The sequence below is a fragment of the Eurypyga helias genome, unplaced genomic scaffold (genome assembly GCF_000690775.1).
Source record: "Eurypyga helias isolate BGI_N326 unplaced genomic scaffold, ASM69077v1 scaffold44488, whole genome shotgun sequence".
In the NCBI taxonomy this organism is placed as follows: Eukaryota; Metazoa; Chordata; class Aves; order Eurypygiformes; family Eurypygidae; genus Eurypyga; species Eurypyga helias.
Window position 1 is genome coordinate 1 of NW_010269651.1, and position 12,335 is coordinate 12,335.

At 42.5% G+C, this 12,335-nt stretch overlaps 1 protein-coding gene across 1 annotated transcript; it reads left to right on the plus strand.

Annotated features, from left to right (window-relative positions):
• Window positions 1-1,150: 1,150 nt before the first annotated feature.
• On the plus strand, window positions 1,151-10,747 carry CA5B (carbonic anhydrase VB, mitochondrial; the record flags this gene model as incomplete). Its single annotated transcript, XM_010158167.1, has 6 exons — window positions 1,151-1,375; window positions 4,678-4,796; window positions 6,274-6,369; window positions 6,549-6,611; window positions 8,434-8,589; window positions 10,417-10,747. Coding segments are annotated over 6 exons (839 nt in total), but the record flags the coding sequence as incomplete, so codon positions are not given.
• Window positions 10,748-12,335: the final 1,588 nt, after the last annotated feature.

A 12,335-nucleotide genomic window follows, 5' to 3' on the forward strand; every position in this document is an offset into this window, starting at 1 on the left:
CCCCTCGCGCTCTCCCTGCCCCGAGGCAGCCCCGCTGCCTCCTCCCCGCCCGTGCGCCCCCAGCCCTCCCTGTGCTGGGGGGGCTCAGAAGTTTGCGTGGGAGAGGCAGGGACGCCAAGTTCAGCCGGGCTTTGTCTGTGACAGTTCCTGTGCTGAAACATCAGGAAATGGCACTAACAATAACAGCTGTGGCACTTTTGGAGTATTTTGTTCACCCGACTCTGCCTTTACCTGTGTGTGCTGACCGCGCAGGGCGATCAAGTTTGCCCCTTGCTGAGGAAGCCGAGGGGGAAGGTGGTTTAGCCACCCTTCATGTCAGTGATTTGTTAAAAAACACAATTTATTTTTCCCTTCCCCTTGTGCAAGACCATCTAATGAAGAGGCCGGTTATGCAGGGCTTCAGAGCCTCTCAGTTTGTGTTTGGGCAGGGCAGAAAACCCCTTTGTCTGTGGGTTGTTGATGTTGGGGGGCCAGCAGGTGAGCAGGTGCTGCCCATCCACACAGATCTTGGTTCTGGTTTTAAGCAGAATAAAATCCTATGGAAAGTGCGTTCACGCGTCTACCCGGCTGGTGCCAGTTTGAGATGCCCAAGCTGCCCCTAGAATTGGTAGTTTAGGATGTTACGGGTGTGGGGATCAGCTGTGAGTCCTGAATGCGTCAGGTGGTCTTGGTCAGTGTTGGTATTTAGCAGTGGTGTAACCCCTAAGCACACGTAGGCCAAAGACCAGCACCTTCAGGAGAATGTTTTTGCGCTGTAGTGGAAATGACCCTCTGCCTGGTGCAGTCTGGCGATGGTAGTGGTGTGTGTGGAAAGCTGGAGCGGTGTGCTGAGACTCTGGCAAAGCTGTAGAACCAGAAGCCACCTTACAATCAATTGGCAGTAAAAGGAAAACCATCCCCTGGCAAATAAGAGGACAGAATTTCTTTGAAAAACATTTTGCAAAGTCAAATTACTGCACTTCCCTGTGTGGCTTTGAGTCATGCAACTGGAATGTTGGTGTTTTGGTTTTTTTTGTGGTGGGTGAGGTTTTTTTATACTTTCCTGTGCATCAGCTGACTTGAATTAGCCTTTGGAGCCAGTATGCCAAAGCACCTTTCCTTGCCAAAAAGTTCTGACGTATGTGATTGGAAGTTCTGTATCATGCACTAGAGCCTGACTCTTTTCATAATCTTCCAGTGCATCCCCTTTGGCAGAGTCCACTTACGATTCCTGGAGGCACTCGGCAATCTCCTATCAATATCCAGTGGAGAGACAGTGTTTATGACCCCTTTCTGAAGCCTCTGAAAATAAGCTACGACCCAACGACGTGTCTTCACATCTGGAACAATGGGTATTCGTTCCTGGTTGAGTTTGATGATTCTACTGATAGATCAAGTAAGTAAACTTCAGAAAAATCTATTCAATGTCTTATTAGTGCTTAGAGAGGAGAAATACTTGCATGATGTAATATCTCAGGCCAAATGATGAAAAAGGATGCACAGTAAAAAAAACTTTTGGCTTTACAGTGGTGGGAATTGCAGTGCAGAAGTTCTGTATAGGCCTCGCTCTTACTGTGTATTTATTACCCTGGACGTTGTGCACAAATCCTCTGTTGCAGGTTGAAATTTATTGCACAAGCCTTAACACCCTGCCCTTTGACTAGGTCTTGTAATATCACAGCTTCGTCTGCGTGAGTCGATCTTCAGTCATATGTATGTGCATCGACTTAATTCTAAATGAGATTCCATCCTTACGCTTTATTGATCTGCCACTTCTCTCTCTATTTAATGCATTTGAAATAATCAGCAGCAAAATTACTTTCAGCTGGAAAGCATACATACTTATCTCGATAAGCTTTTGGAGAATTAAATAATACTGAACTGCTACCCTAGGAGCTGGTGCATATGTTCCTGTTGTTTTAGTGTAAGCAGGAGTCCAGGCACGCAAAATCAAATTTGGCATTCCAGCATTTTCATGTGAATGAGCACTCTGACCTGAGCAGCTAAATCTTTTTTTTAAATGCTCACTAGAGTTAGGTGACTTAAAATCAAGGTACGGCTACCAAATTCCAGATTTTCTGTCTGTTGTTCCTTTTAAAAGTTAACTTTACCAAAGGATGTTCCTGGTATGCATAAAGGAGATATTTCATAAAGGTAGATGAACTGGTAGCAGTTGGTCAGGGGTATTGTGAAGCACATGATTCATGTTGATTACTCAGCTTGTCCTGGAGAGAAAAATTGCGGGACCCTGAGCAAGTTTGAACCTGTTTGATTGGAGTCATTTATGTTTAAGGTGACTGCTTACTGTGATAGATGCTGGAACTTCGTAAGGGGTTTAGTAATGCTCTTGGGAAGGAAGCCTTCAGCATGCTAATAAACAAACACTTTGTCCCTGTGATACCAGTTTTTATGGCTGATGTTTGGAAAGAGGCTGATAAAACAATGCAGCAAAAATGAGAGTGGTGGAATGCATGGAGCTTTCAGGGGCTTGTGTGATGTTCAGAGGGTTTTTTTGATGTTATTGTTTATAGCTGTTCCCCCAGAATATTAGTTTCCCACTAGGGAATAATCTTGCCCCTGTTCCTTTGGGTGCTATGAAGAAACCAAGTAGTGCCCTTCTGTTTCCACAGTACAAACTGCTGTTGTGTGAGGGGAGAGACTAAGGTGGAGACATTGCTTGTTAGCTCATCGGTGATTTTAACTTACCAACTTTAGAGTGGTTTTGCTTTTCATTTAAGTGTCTTTTACTTTATACAGTCATACGCTACTGTCTGTTGAAGATGTGTCCCTGAAAAATGTGATGTTTTGCGGTTTGATGGATAAAAAAGTGGGTTTTTTCTGCAAGAATTGATGTAATGGAGGGGAACTGCTTGCAGGAGGCTCACAAATACGCAGCATTTAAACACACGGGGATGGTTTTTGTGACGTGGAGGCAAGCATGCAATCATCAGGACTGTCAGTTAGAGGGATGCTGGCCTTTCATAGGCTGGCTATTCGGTTCTGAAATACCTTACCTGCTCCAGCTATAAGACTGAACACTTGAGGTGAATCTTTAGGCGTGAGCGTTCTTGCTGCCTTTTTCTGGATGGCTGACTTAGTCGGCATCATCTTCCTCAAATGAAGTAAAGTCCGTGAAGGCTGATGACGGCTGGTGGAGGGTGGCATTAAGGGATCAGTGACCAGGGTTCCAAAACAACAAACAACAGATCACAGGGGGTTGCTGTATGAATAGTGAGGTTTTCAAGTGTCTGCCTCTCTCTTCCACCTTTCTGTCTTTACTCCTGCTATTTCTGATTTTTCTTTCTGCCAGCTTCTGTCTAACAGTCGTAGAAATCCAGAGAGGGAACGTTATGAATAAACCAAAAAAAAACCCCAAACAGGAACTGAAGTGACACAGAAGATGAAAAAGACAAAATGAAACATCCACCCAGGATAGACAAAAATGCCCAACTCCTGCAGTGAGGCAAAACAAGACTTGGGCAAAAGATGAAGTTAGTGCTGCCATGGGGTGTTTGCTTATGAGCAGAGCAGGAGGATGAAGAGGAGGGTGTGGGGAAGGTATGTACAGAACATGGTGTGTCTGTGTGCATGAATGCCATCAGCTGCAAGGAAAACGAGACTGAAACAGAACTAGGGCTGCAGTAACAAGCTGATGTGGATCTTACCCCTATTTGTTGTCAGAGTTCTTTTAAATTTCTGTTTTGTTTTGAAATTGTCAAGACTGGTAGACTGGGTGGAAATGAAATGACAGAAGTGTTTGAGAGACCGAATTCCTGTTTGTTTCCTGTCACTTTCTACTGACCACTATAGGAACCTGATTTTCTATGTATGTGTGCCTTTGCCTGACTTAATTTGTGAGGCAAACATTCACGTGAATGGGATTGTTAAAATGAGTGTAGTCACTTGTATGTTTGTGTCATCCCATAATGCGGAATGGACGGTCTTAGAGAGCAGAAACTTTAATTCTGAAAGACTTGGCAGTGTGGGCCACATCTTCATCCCATCCCCGAAAGGTACCTTTCTCCGTCGTGATCTTTTTCTCAGTGATGGTCAGTATTGCATTTATGCAAAGAGTTCAGCAGCAGTGGATGAAATTAATTGAATGGCTCTTTGCACAGCTTGGTTTAGCTCACGCTTTTGTCACAAGCAGGCCTGTCTAGTTGGAATTTAAAAACTGCTGGATGGCTTTTAGGAGAGAAAAAAAAAAAAACAACAAGAAAAGCTCTTAATGCCTCTCATTTTTTTCTCCTTAGCATTAAAGTGATTAACTTCTTTTCAAAAGTAGTGTTGGGATTATGTACTTTATACAGTGGTTTGCTATAAAATTTAACCATGACGTACAGTTAAGTAAAAATCAGCAAATGCATCTCTACAGCTACATATTTGTTGTTAGGCTTTTGGAAGTAATTATGGTCTCTCATTTACCAGATGCTGTGATGTAGTAACTAGCAAGAAGACTTTGCAGAATGTTTCTGGTTCAGTTAGGAGGAAGTGAGTAAAACCCAACAGGATGCAGAAAATAGGGCATAGACTTTTTCATTGCTCAAACAATTTTGTCACAGCAAAGTGAACTGTAAAAGTAGCCAAGCAACACATCTTTTTTTTCCCCTGGGTAAATTCAAGGAGGATCTTGCTGTGCTACTTGTCTGCACAATTCTAAATCGTGTTTATTAACGTGCATCTTGCTTTGTTTTCTAGTAATCGTTGGCGGTCCCTTGGAAAACCAATACAGGCTGAAGCAGTTCCACTTCCACTGGGGAGCTATAAACGAGTGGGGTTCAGAACACACAGTTGACAGTAAATTTTACCCGGCAGAGGTATGAGATAAAGTGCTGAACAATGCAAGTGCTTGTGGGGACTGAAGGCTAGGTCTGGGCGGTCTGTGACTAGACTGCATGATAGAAAACTCCCCGTTTGAAGAATTGCAGCTTACTGTTAATGATCGGACCTGATGGGTGCCGCAGCTCATTTACTCTTTCATTAGTAAGTTCCTATTCCCTGTGTTTTCTGGAGAAGAACAGAGTCTTAACATAGAACGTTGGCCCAGTTACTGAAAGCTTCAGTAATGTTTTCTTCTCCCTGAATGTCCCCAGGGGTAGCTGCCGGACAAGCCAGTGGCAGGCAGCAAATCATTGCTATTCCAGCACTGTCTGGATGGCGTGGCACAACTCTGCTTGCCCTTTCCCCTTGTAAAGGGGAAAAGGATGAGACAGAAAGCAGACTGAGGGCACAGTCAGGTCTTAATGGACTCCCAGGCCCCAGATCTGTGGTGCAGATGAAGTGCACAGTAAATACTGAGGTACATGTGCAAGCTCAGGGCTCAGTTAAAACGATTTGTGCTCTACCTCTGAGCTGCAGTAAGCTCTAAGAGTTCATGCGAAGCGCAGGGTCTGCGTTCTTGGGAGTACGCTGCGTGCGCTGCATCACAGCTTGCTGTCTCTGGTGGACCTCCAAACCTCCCCATCCTTACTGCTTTAAAATGACTTTATTATTACTAAATGCTTGCAGGGAAACAAAGCTCATACTAAATTACTAAATAATCGTTAAAAAAATATATTTAAAGAGAAAATAGATTGTTTTATTCTCACGCCCTTACCTGTCATGTGGTAGCTGCTTACCTTGCATAGAATAACTGTCTTGTCTGCGTGACCCCAGAGCCTTGGCTAATGTTAGAAAGTTCATTCCAGTTATTGACAAGTTTTTGTGTGTTTCTTAAGTTGTTAGAATAATGTACAGCAGAGTTCTGTGCTAATACAGTGCTTATTATGATCACCTTCTTTTCTGTTTTCAACTCAAGCAGTTATTAAAGTAGCAAAAGTTTTGTGGTTAAGTAACTACTAAGGTAGAAAGAGTCAATAAAAAGGATGGATTTACATAAGGGTGGATATAGATTAAGTTGCTCAGAGAGGGAAGTATGACAGGTATAAATGCAATTTTATGTGAAAGATGGAGAATTTGAAAAATGATTATTGCTTGTTTTTGAGAAGACGTTTATCTCCTGTTAATGTGTTCATAATGATACCCATCAGCTTGACAAGGTATTTCTTAACAGCCAGACTGAGTTTTGGGACTGGTGCTGGCTACCTGTTTAATACACAAAACCCCTTGATGGAATGCTTGTGTTGGACTGTAAGCAATGCACAGGCAGTTTGTTACGTGCAGGAGAATGTTCCTTAGCACGCTCTGTTCTTCCTCTTAAGGGTAGGAACAGTTCTTCATTTCCAGGTATACTAAGCTCTTTTTGCTCCTTGCTGTGCTCTGCGTGTGTTGCTTTCTCATTCATTTGTATTTCAGCTGCATTTAGTACACTGGAATGCCGTTGTGTACCCAACTTTTGAAGAAGCTGTAATGGAAGGTAACGGACTGGCTGTTATTGGAGTGTTTTTAAAGGTAATTTCACTTCGTGTAATAAGCTGTAATGATGCCTCTTTACTTTCATTTTTTTAAAACTGATTCAGGACAAAATACCTCTAGATTTTTGTTGATTGTTGTTTTCAAAGAATACTAATTAAGGTAGATATGCAGAATGTCAGCCCATTGATTTTCTAACTCCTACCCATCTTCTGCAGCTCGGAGCACATCATGAGGGGCTGCAGCCGCTGGTGGATGCCTTGCCAGCAGTTAAGCACAAGGTAAGTGTTTTTAAGCATCCCACCCGTTATCACACAGCGTAGCTACACAGTCATTTAGCTTAAAAATACCTTGAGACTAGCAAAACGCTAATAAATGCTTTCTTCTTTAAATGTCAGGTGGGCTGATTGACACCTCGGGTGAATTGTTGATTCTACTGGCAGCAGGGTGGAAGCTAATTTTTAAGGAGAAATTGTCTATTTTAAGCTTTCCAAACCTCTTGGTTTAGGAAATGATGCTTCTGAGATTGTATCCCTTTAGAATGGCATGTGTATGTTTAATCCTTATCTCCACTGAAGCCTGTCCTTCCTCTTCCATGAAAACAGATGCCCCAAGCTTAGTATTCCTTTGTTGTTTAACTGAAAGGAACTTTCTGTGCTGTGTGAAGTGGCAGTTTATTTCTTGTGGAGTTAAGGCTTTCTGATTGTTGTCTGATCTTTGAAGAGTAGGTTATTGTTGGCTTTATTTTAAACACTAGATTTTCTGCTAGGGGAATGGGACTCTTTTCTTCATAGCTGATTGCTGACTTCTGCCAGGAGAGGGAGTGCTGACTCTCTGAGTGCTCAGAAGCAGCTGATGCTCCTCCAGGCGCCAGTTCCTTTTTGAAAGTACACACCAAAAATGAACATCAGGAATTTTGCTAGTAAGCACATCCACTTGAAGTCGCTGTGCCACTATTTATCAAACTAAGGAATTATTTTTTATTCAAATAAAACAAATATTTATGGCAGTGCAGTGAAAATTCTGCCAGATCAATGCCGAACAACTCGGTCCAGTGCCAAAAGATTCACAGAAATCTATGAATATACTTCTATTATGAGAATATAATATGTTACAGCATAGGAATTTGAAAGAAACTAAATTCTAGATCTTAGAGTAATATCAAGCATCAGGCTAATCAAGTTGCACGTGGGCTGCTCTGAAAGGGATCTCATTTCCAGAGGGTGTTGACACCCAGTAACTCATCAGCACTTGGTTTAAAATGTTTGAAGCCTTTGTTGCCTTGCCTGTGTTATCACCGCTTAGGCATCCAACCCTGCTGAGGAGGAGGAGGAAGGTCACATTCTGATGTCCTTGCACCTTCTTCTCTCACACGAAGAGTGAAATCTCCCATCTAGAATCTCTTGTCCATCCCTCTATTCCTGAGAAATTGTTTACTGTAATGTTGCTCATTCTCAGTGGGGAAGCAATAAAGCCGATGTAAGGAAAAACAGGATCTTCCGTTCCTGCATTGCCAGTATATCCTGGAAATACTCCAGGAGTAAAACGTTTGTGCAGGAAATCATGGACTCTGAGGCTCCTACATGCTGTCTGGCATCTCACTTGTGGGAGTGCATGTTCTGGAGAAATGAATATTTGATATGATTTAAATAAAACTAGTCCTCTTCCTTCTCCCTGCTGCCTAAAATCACATGGTGGAAAGTAAAAGCAGAGCAGTCTATTAAGTGTGTCTGGCAGAAGTACCTGAACTTCCACCACTTATTCCTTCTTTTTCCTGTTGCTTCTAGCTCCCACAAAGACATAGTCAGTTGCTCCTTTTCTCAGTCTGTTTCCTCTGCTCCGAATTCCTAATGGCTTGTGGGGACAACAGAAATACTGAAGTTTTGTCTACTCACTAGCTGCTCTTATGCCTCAAACCCAGATGACCAATTTTGTACGAGTTCAGGGGGTTTACAATTATTATTTTATCTAGATCTTTCTTAATATTCACAATACCTAATTTTGCCTGTGTAACATGTACAGTATTTAATCTCATTAAGATATTTTAGTCTTCTGTCCTTTTTCTTCTCAAAATACAATTTAATTTTTTTTTCTGGTGTTTAGGACACCGTTATTGAGTTCGATGTCTTTGATCCCTCCTGTTTGATACCTTCATGCCCTGATTATTGGACCTACGCGGGCTCTTTGACTACTCCCCCACTCACCGAGTCAGTCACATGGATCATTAAGAAGAAGCCAATAGAGATAGATGAGAATCAGGTAAATCTCATGCTTACGTTCCAAATCCTATCATACCTGTTTGACTGCCTGCTGCCATGGGGGAAGATGCACAGATGAAGTTGCTTACCAGTATGAGTAATTCTCTGTGAATACAGAGAGATCAGTGGCTGCTTCACGCCCAGTATTTGTTTGGGCAGGTATCCTGACATCAACAGCAGCTAATATTGAAAGGTTTAAGAACTCTTTCAGTAACCAAAAATGCTTCTCCAGCTCTCCAATAGTTCTGTCTTGGTCTGGGATAGACAAATGTTGGAAGCTGCCCCTTGAAAACTTTAAAGGTTATCGATTGGAACGCTGCATAATTTTGCTCTCCTTACCAGGATGCAGCTCTGTTTGTGGTAGGGAGGGAGGAGAAAGGGCAGGTTTTGTGAAATTCCAAACTCTGACCTTTTGTGCCAGTCTGCCAGGGCTAATCCTCTGTTCTTCCCTTGGGCAGACGCTGAAGGTAGGGGAGGGATGGTGGGTGGCTCAGAGTCCTCCATGTGCCACTGATGGCAAGAGATAGTGAGTCCCCATTGGGTTTCTCCTTTGTAGGCATGTTTACTCTATATTTGGCTGTACTGTCCTTGGATTCCCTTTTTTTTTTTAATTCCCCTTTGAAAAGGACAGACAAACAAAAGCTTCAGCAAGTGTTTGTACTACAGAATTTATTTCAGATGGAGAAGTTTGTGGTCAGTAGTTGTTCGGAGACCAACCCTAACTTGTCACCATGTGCCCTCTACTTAATCTTTCAATGTGACGTTATTCCTTGGTATGAAGTAGATGGAGAGACAAGTAGAAAACAGCCAGGAGGAGGACTCAGTGGAACTGTGCTTTTGTTGGAAGTTTCCAGGATTTTTTTTCTGTTCAGAGAAGTGGAGTACTTGGAGGGACATTGCAGCACACTACAGATACTGGAGGTTGTTGCAAAGCAAGTAAAATGAACAATCTCCCAAAATCTACCATTTTTTTCATGGTTTAAGAGGCACTGGAAGTTATCTGTGTGTTGTTCCCGTTTTTTGAGGCTTTGATTAGTAACGAAGCGCGAGTCCAAATGAGACAAAACGCTGATTTGGTTTGGGATTTTTCATATAACCGTTGCACGGAGCTAGTCCAGCTAGAAAGCCACGCTCCAAGCACACGTGAATTCTGAAGAGTAAGCGGGTACTGATCTAATGTTTCAGTTTGCATGAAGGAACGGGACAGAAAGAACTGGAGGTCATTAACAGAGCAGAGAGAACTGAATGCAGTGTATCAGTCCTTCCAATAGAAACTTTTTCTCCTTGTTTTTCCCTTGGCTCTTCACTCCCATTCTTTTATGGCATGGAAAAGCTTACAGTTTACTTAACATTGTAACGCCCTTGTGAGCATTGAAAGCTGACCTGCTGCACGCTCTTATTTTAATCCCAGTAGAAACCAGTGAGAACAACTACGGTGTAGATTGTTGCTTGTTGAGGTTCTCTCTTTTCTGGGTGCTTGCATGTGCACGTTTGTAGAAGATAACAGAACTCCAGGGAGGGTGTAAATTTAGAAGGTTGGAAAGGTTTATTTAAAGCTGGTGTGTGTTCCAGTATTTGAATGGGAATCGGTTCCGTCTCAGACTTGTCACATCTGAGATTTAATTTGCCTAAAGGTGGCACTGCACTGGTACGGACAAAGGTGTAATCTTCACCAGCAGGTGACAAAGAAGTTTGTACTCAAATTTCTCAGAATACAAATGTAATAGGAACTTTGATCCTCCCCAAGCATGAAATACTGTCTTTTTATAGTGAAATCAATAATTATCCAGTTAGTAAAGTCACAAAACTGGACATTTCTCATCCTTAGCTGGAGGCATTTCGGATGCTGCTCTTTACTTCAGATGGTGAAGAAGAAAAGAGAATGGTAGACAACTTTCGCCCTCTTCAGCCACTGATGAACCGAACCGTCCGTTCATCCTTCCAGAGCAGGCACCTCTTGGATATGGATGTGCAGCCCCGGGACCATGCCGAGCAGGTCAGGCCATAGATGGCCCATGGAATGTCAGTCCAGACTGCAGTACCTGGATATAACTGACATTTCTCAATGGTTTTTCCTTTCCTGCAGTGTGTGTATGCCGTACAGCTTCACAGCCAGCCAGTTTCAGTTCTGCCAAGTGCCATTGGAGCTTCAGCAGAGAAGCTGTGGGTTTTTTTAGTTTTGCTTTTTTAAAGGAGTAGATGGTACTAAACCCTAACAAATTGACTTGTTTTGAAGCAGGGATCAATTAGGAATTTGTTTGACATATAAAATAAGGGCAGGAGATCTCTTTTCTGAATTGTTCTGTGCCTCTTCAAATGCTCTTTCGGTGATTTGCATGAATTGATAATCCCAACTGAAAACGTGCTAGCGAGCAGGGTGTGCGAAGCGAGAAGTGTCAGTACTGATCAGGTCCTTTTGTGGAATGGTTTCAGAGGTTTGGGAAGAGAACTAGCTTCTCCAGTCACACACACAGAGAAGTTTTATCTTCTTCCCTTTCCCAGGGAGCTTAGGGTGACAAGAAGAGAAGGGAAAAAAATGACTTACAGAATTACACTTCCCATTCCATTGGCTGTCTGATCCATGTTCAATATGGATGCCACACAATGTCTGCTCTACACCACAGCCCAGAAGACTTTTTCTAAAACCTTTTAACAGATGTAGAAACTTTTAGCTTTGGCAGCTTTTACTTTTCTCTATTAATAATGTACCAGGAGAAGAAAGCAGAAGAGAATTCACCAGTATCTCAAGATCGGGTAGAGCAGCAAATTAGGCGAAAATGTCCAATTGATCTCAGGAAACTGATGACATCAAAGGAAAGCAAAATTAGATAAGCCCCAGTTGACCTTCCCAATGGGATTTGGGGGGGAAAAAACCCACACATAGCCCAATTTCTGAAACTTAATTCAGTGCTAGGAGGGTCTGGACAAAATTCAGCATTCGTGCATTCTTCACAGTTTTCTCTTAAGACATACTTTTCTTATCAAAAGAGTTATCTAGCTTCAAGACAACTGGGGACCAGATTGTATTTATAGCACCTTATGATAACGAAGTTAAGTGGTGGCTGAAATTTATGTCTGGACCAGACAAAATTGTTGTGTAAGCTGCCAGCTGCAGCGCCTTATCCTAGAGTTACCGTCCGCTTGCCACCAGTATTATCTACCTCTGAAGCATACTACTAGCCATAATTTTCTCTGGAGCACCTTTACTCACTGGGTTTTTATGCTTTAATGTATTTAACAGTGTGCCTGTGCGTAAAATCCATGGACCAAATGTATGGTCAGATTTTCTGATGAGGAGTAGCTCTGTCTGTAAACTCGTTATGTGATCGTGATTGGTTGTGCTTGAGGAGCTGCCTTGGAGAACAGATGTTACTTGGTCTGCTTCTGCAAAGCCACCGGTTGCTGGTGTGATTCAGCCCAAGTAAAGCCAGCCCACTAGCTCGTCAGTGCTGAATTCAGAACGGTACAACCAATACCTTTCTTTTTTTAAGTCCAAGTGTTCAGTTTAAAAGCACTTTAACACTTTTTAGTGTGACCCCGATGATTTTGACTATTCTTGTTTAACCAATTAAGTGCCCAGGTCCTGCCTTTTCTTCCTTAACAGCTCTACCTCAGGCTGTTGTTAGATTGCAGCAGTTGTGCCTGTCTCCCTTGGCAATTTGAAATGTGGCCACTTAACCTTAGAGTGACTCTACGTGGTAAATGTAAGAAAATCTCTTTTCTATCCCAGCGTAGTATGCTTATTTT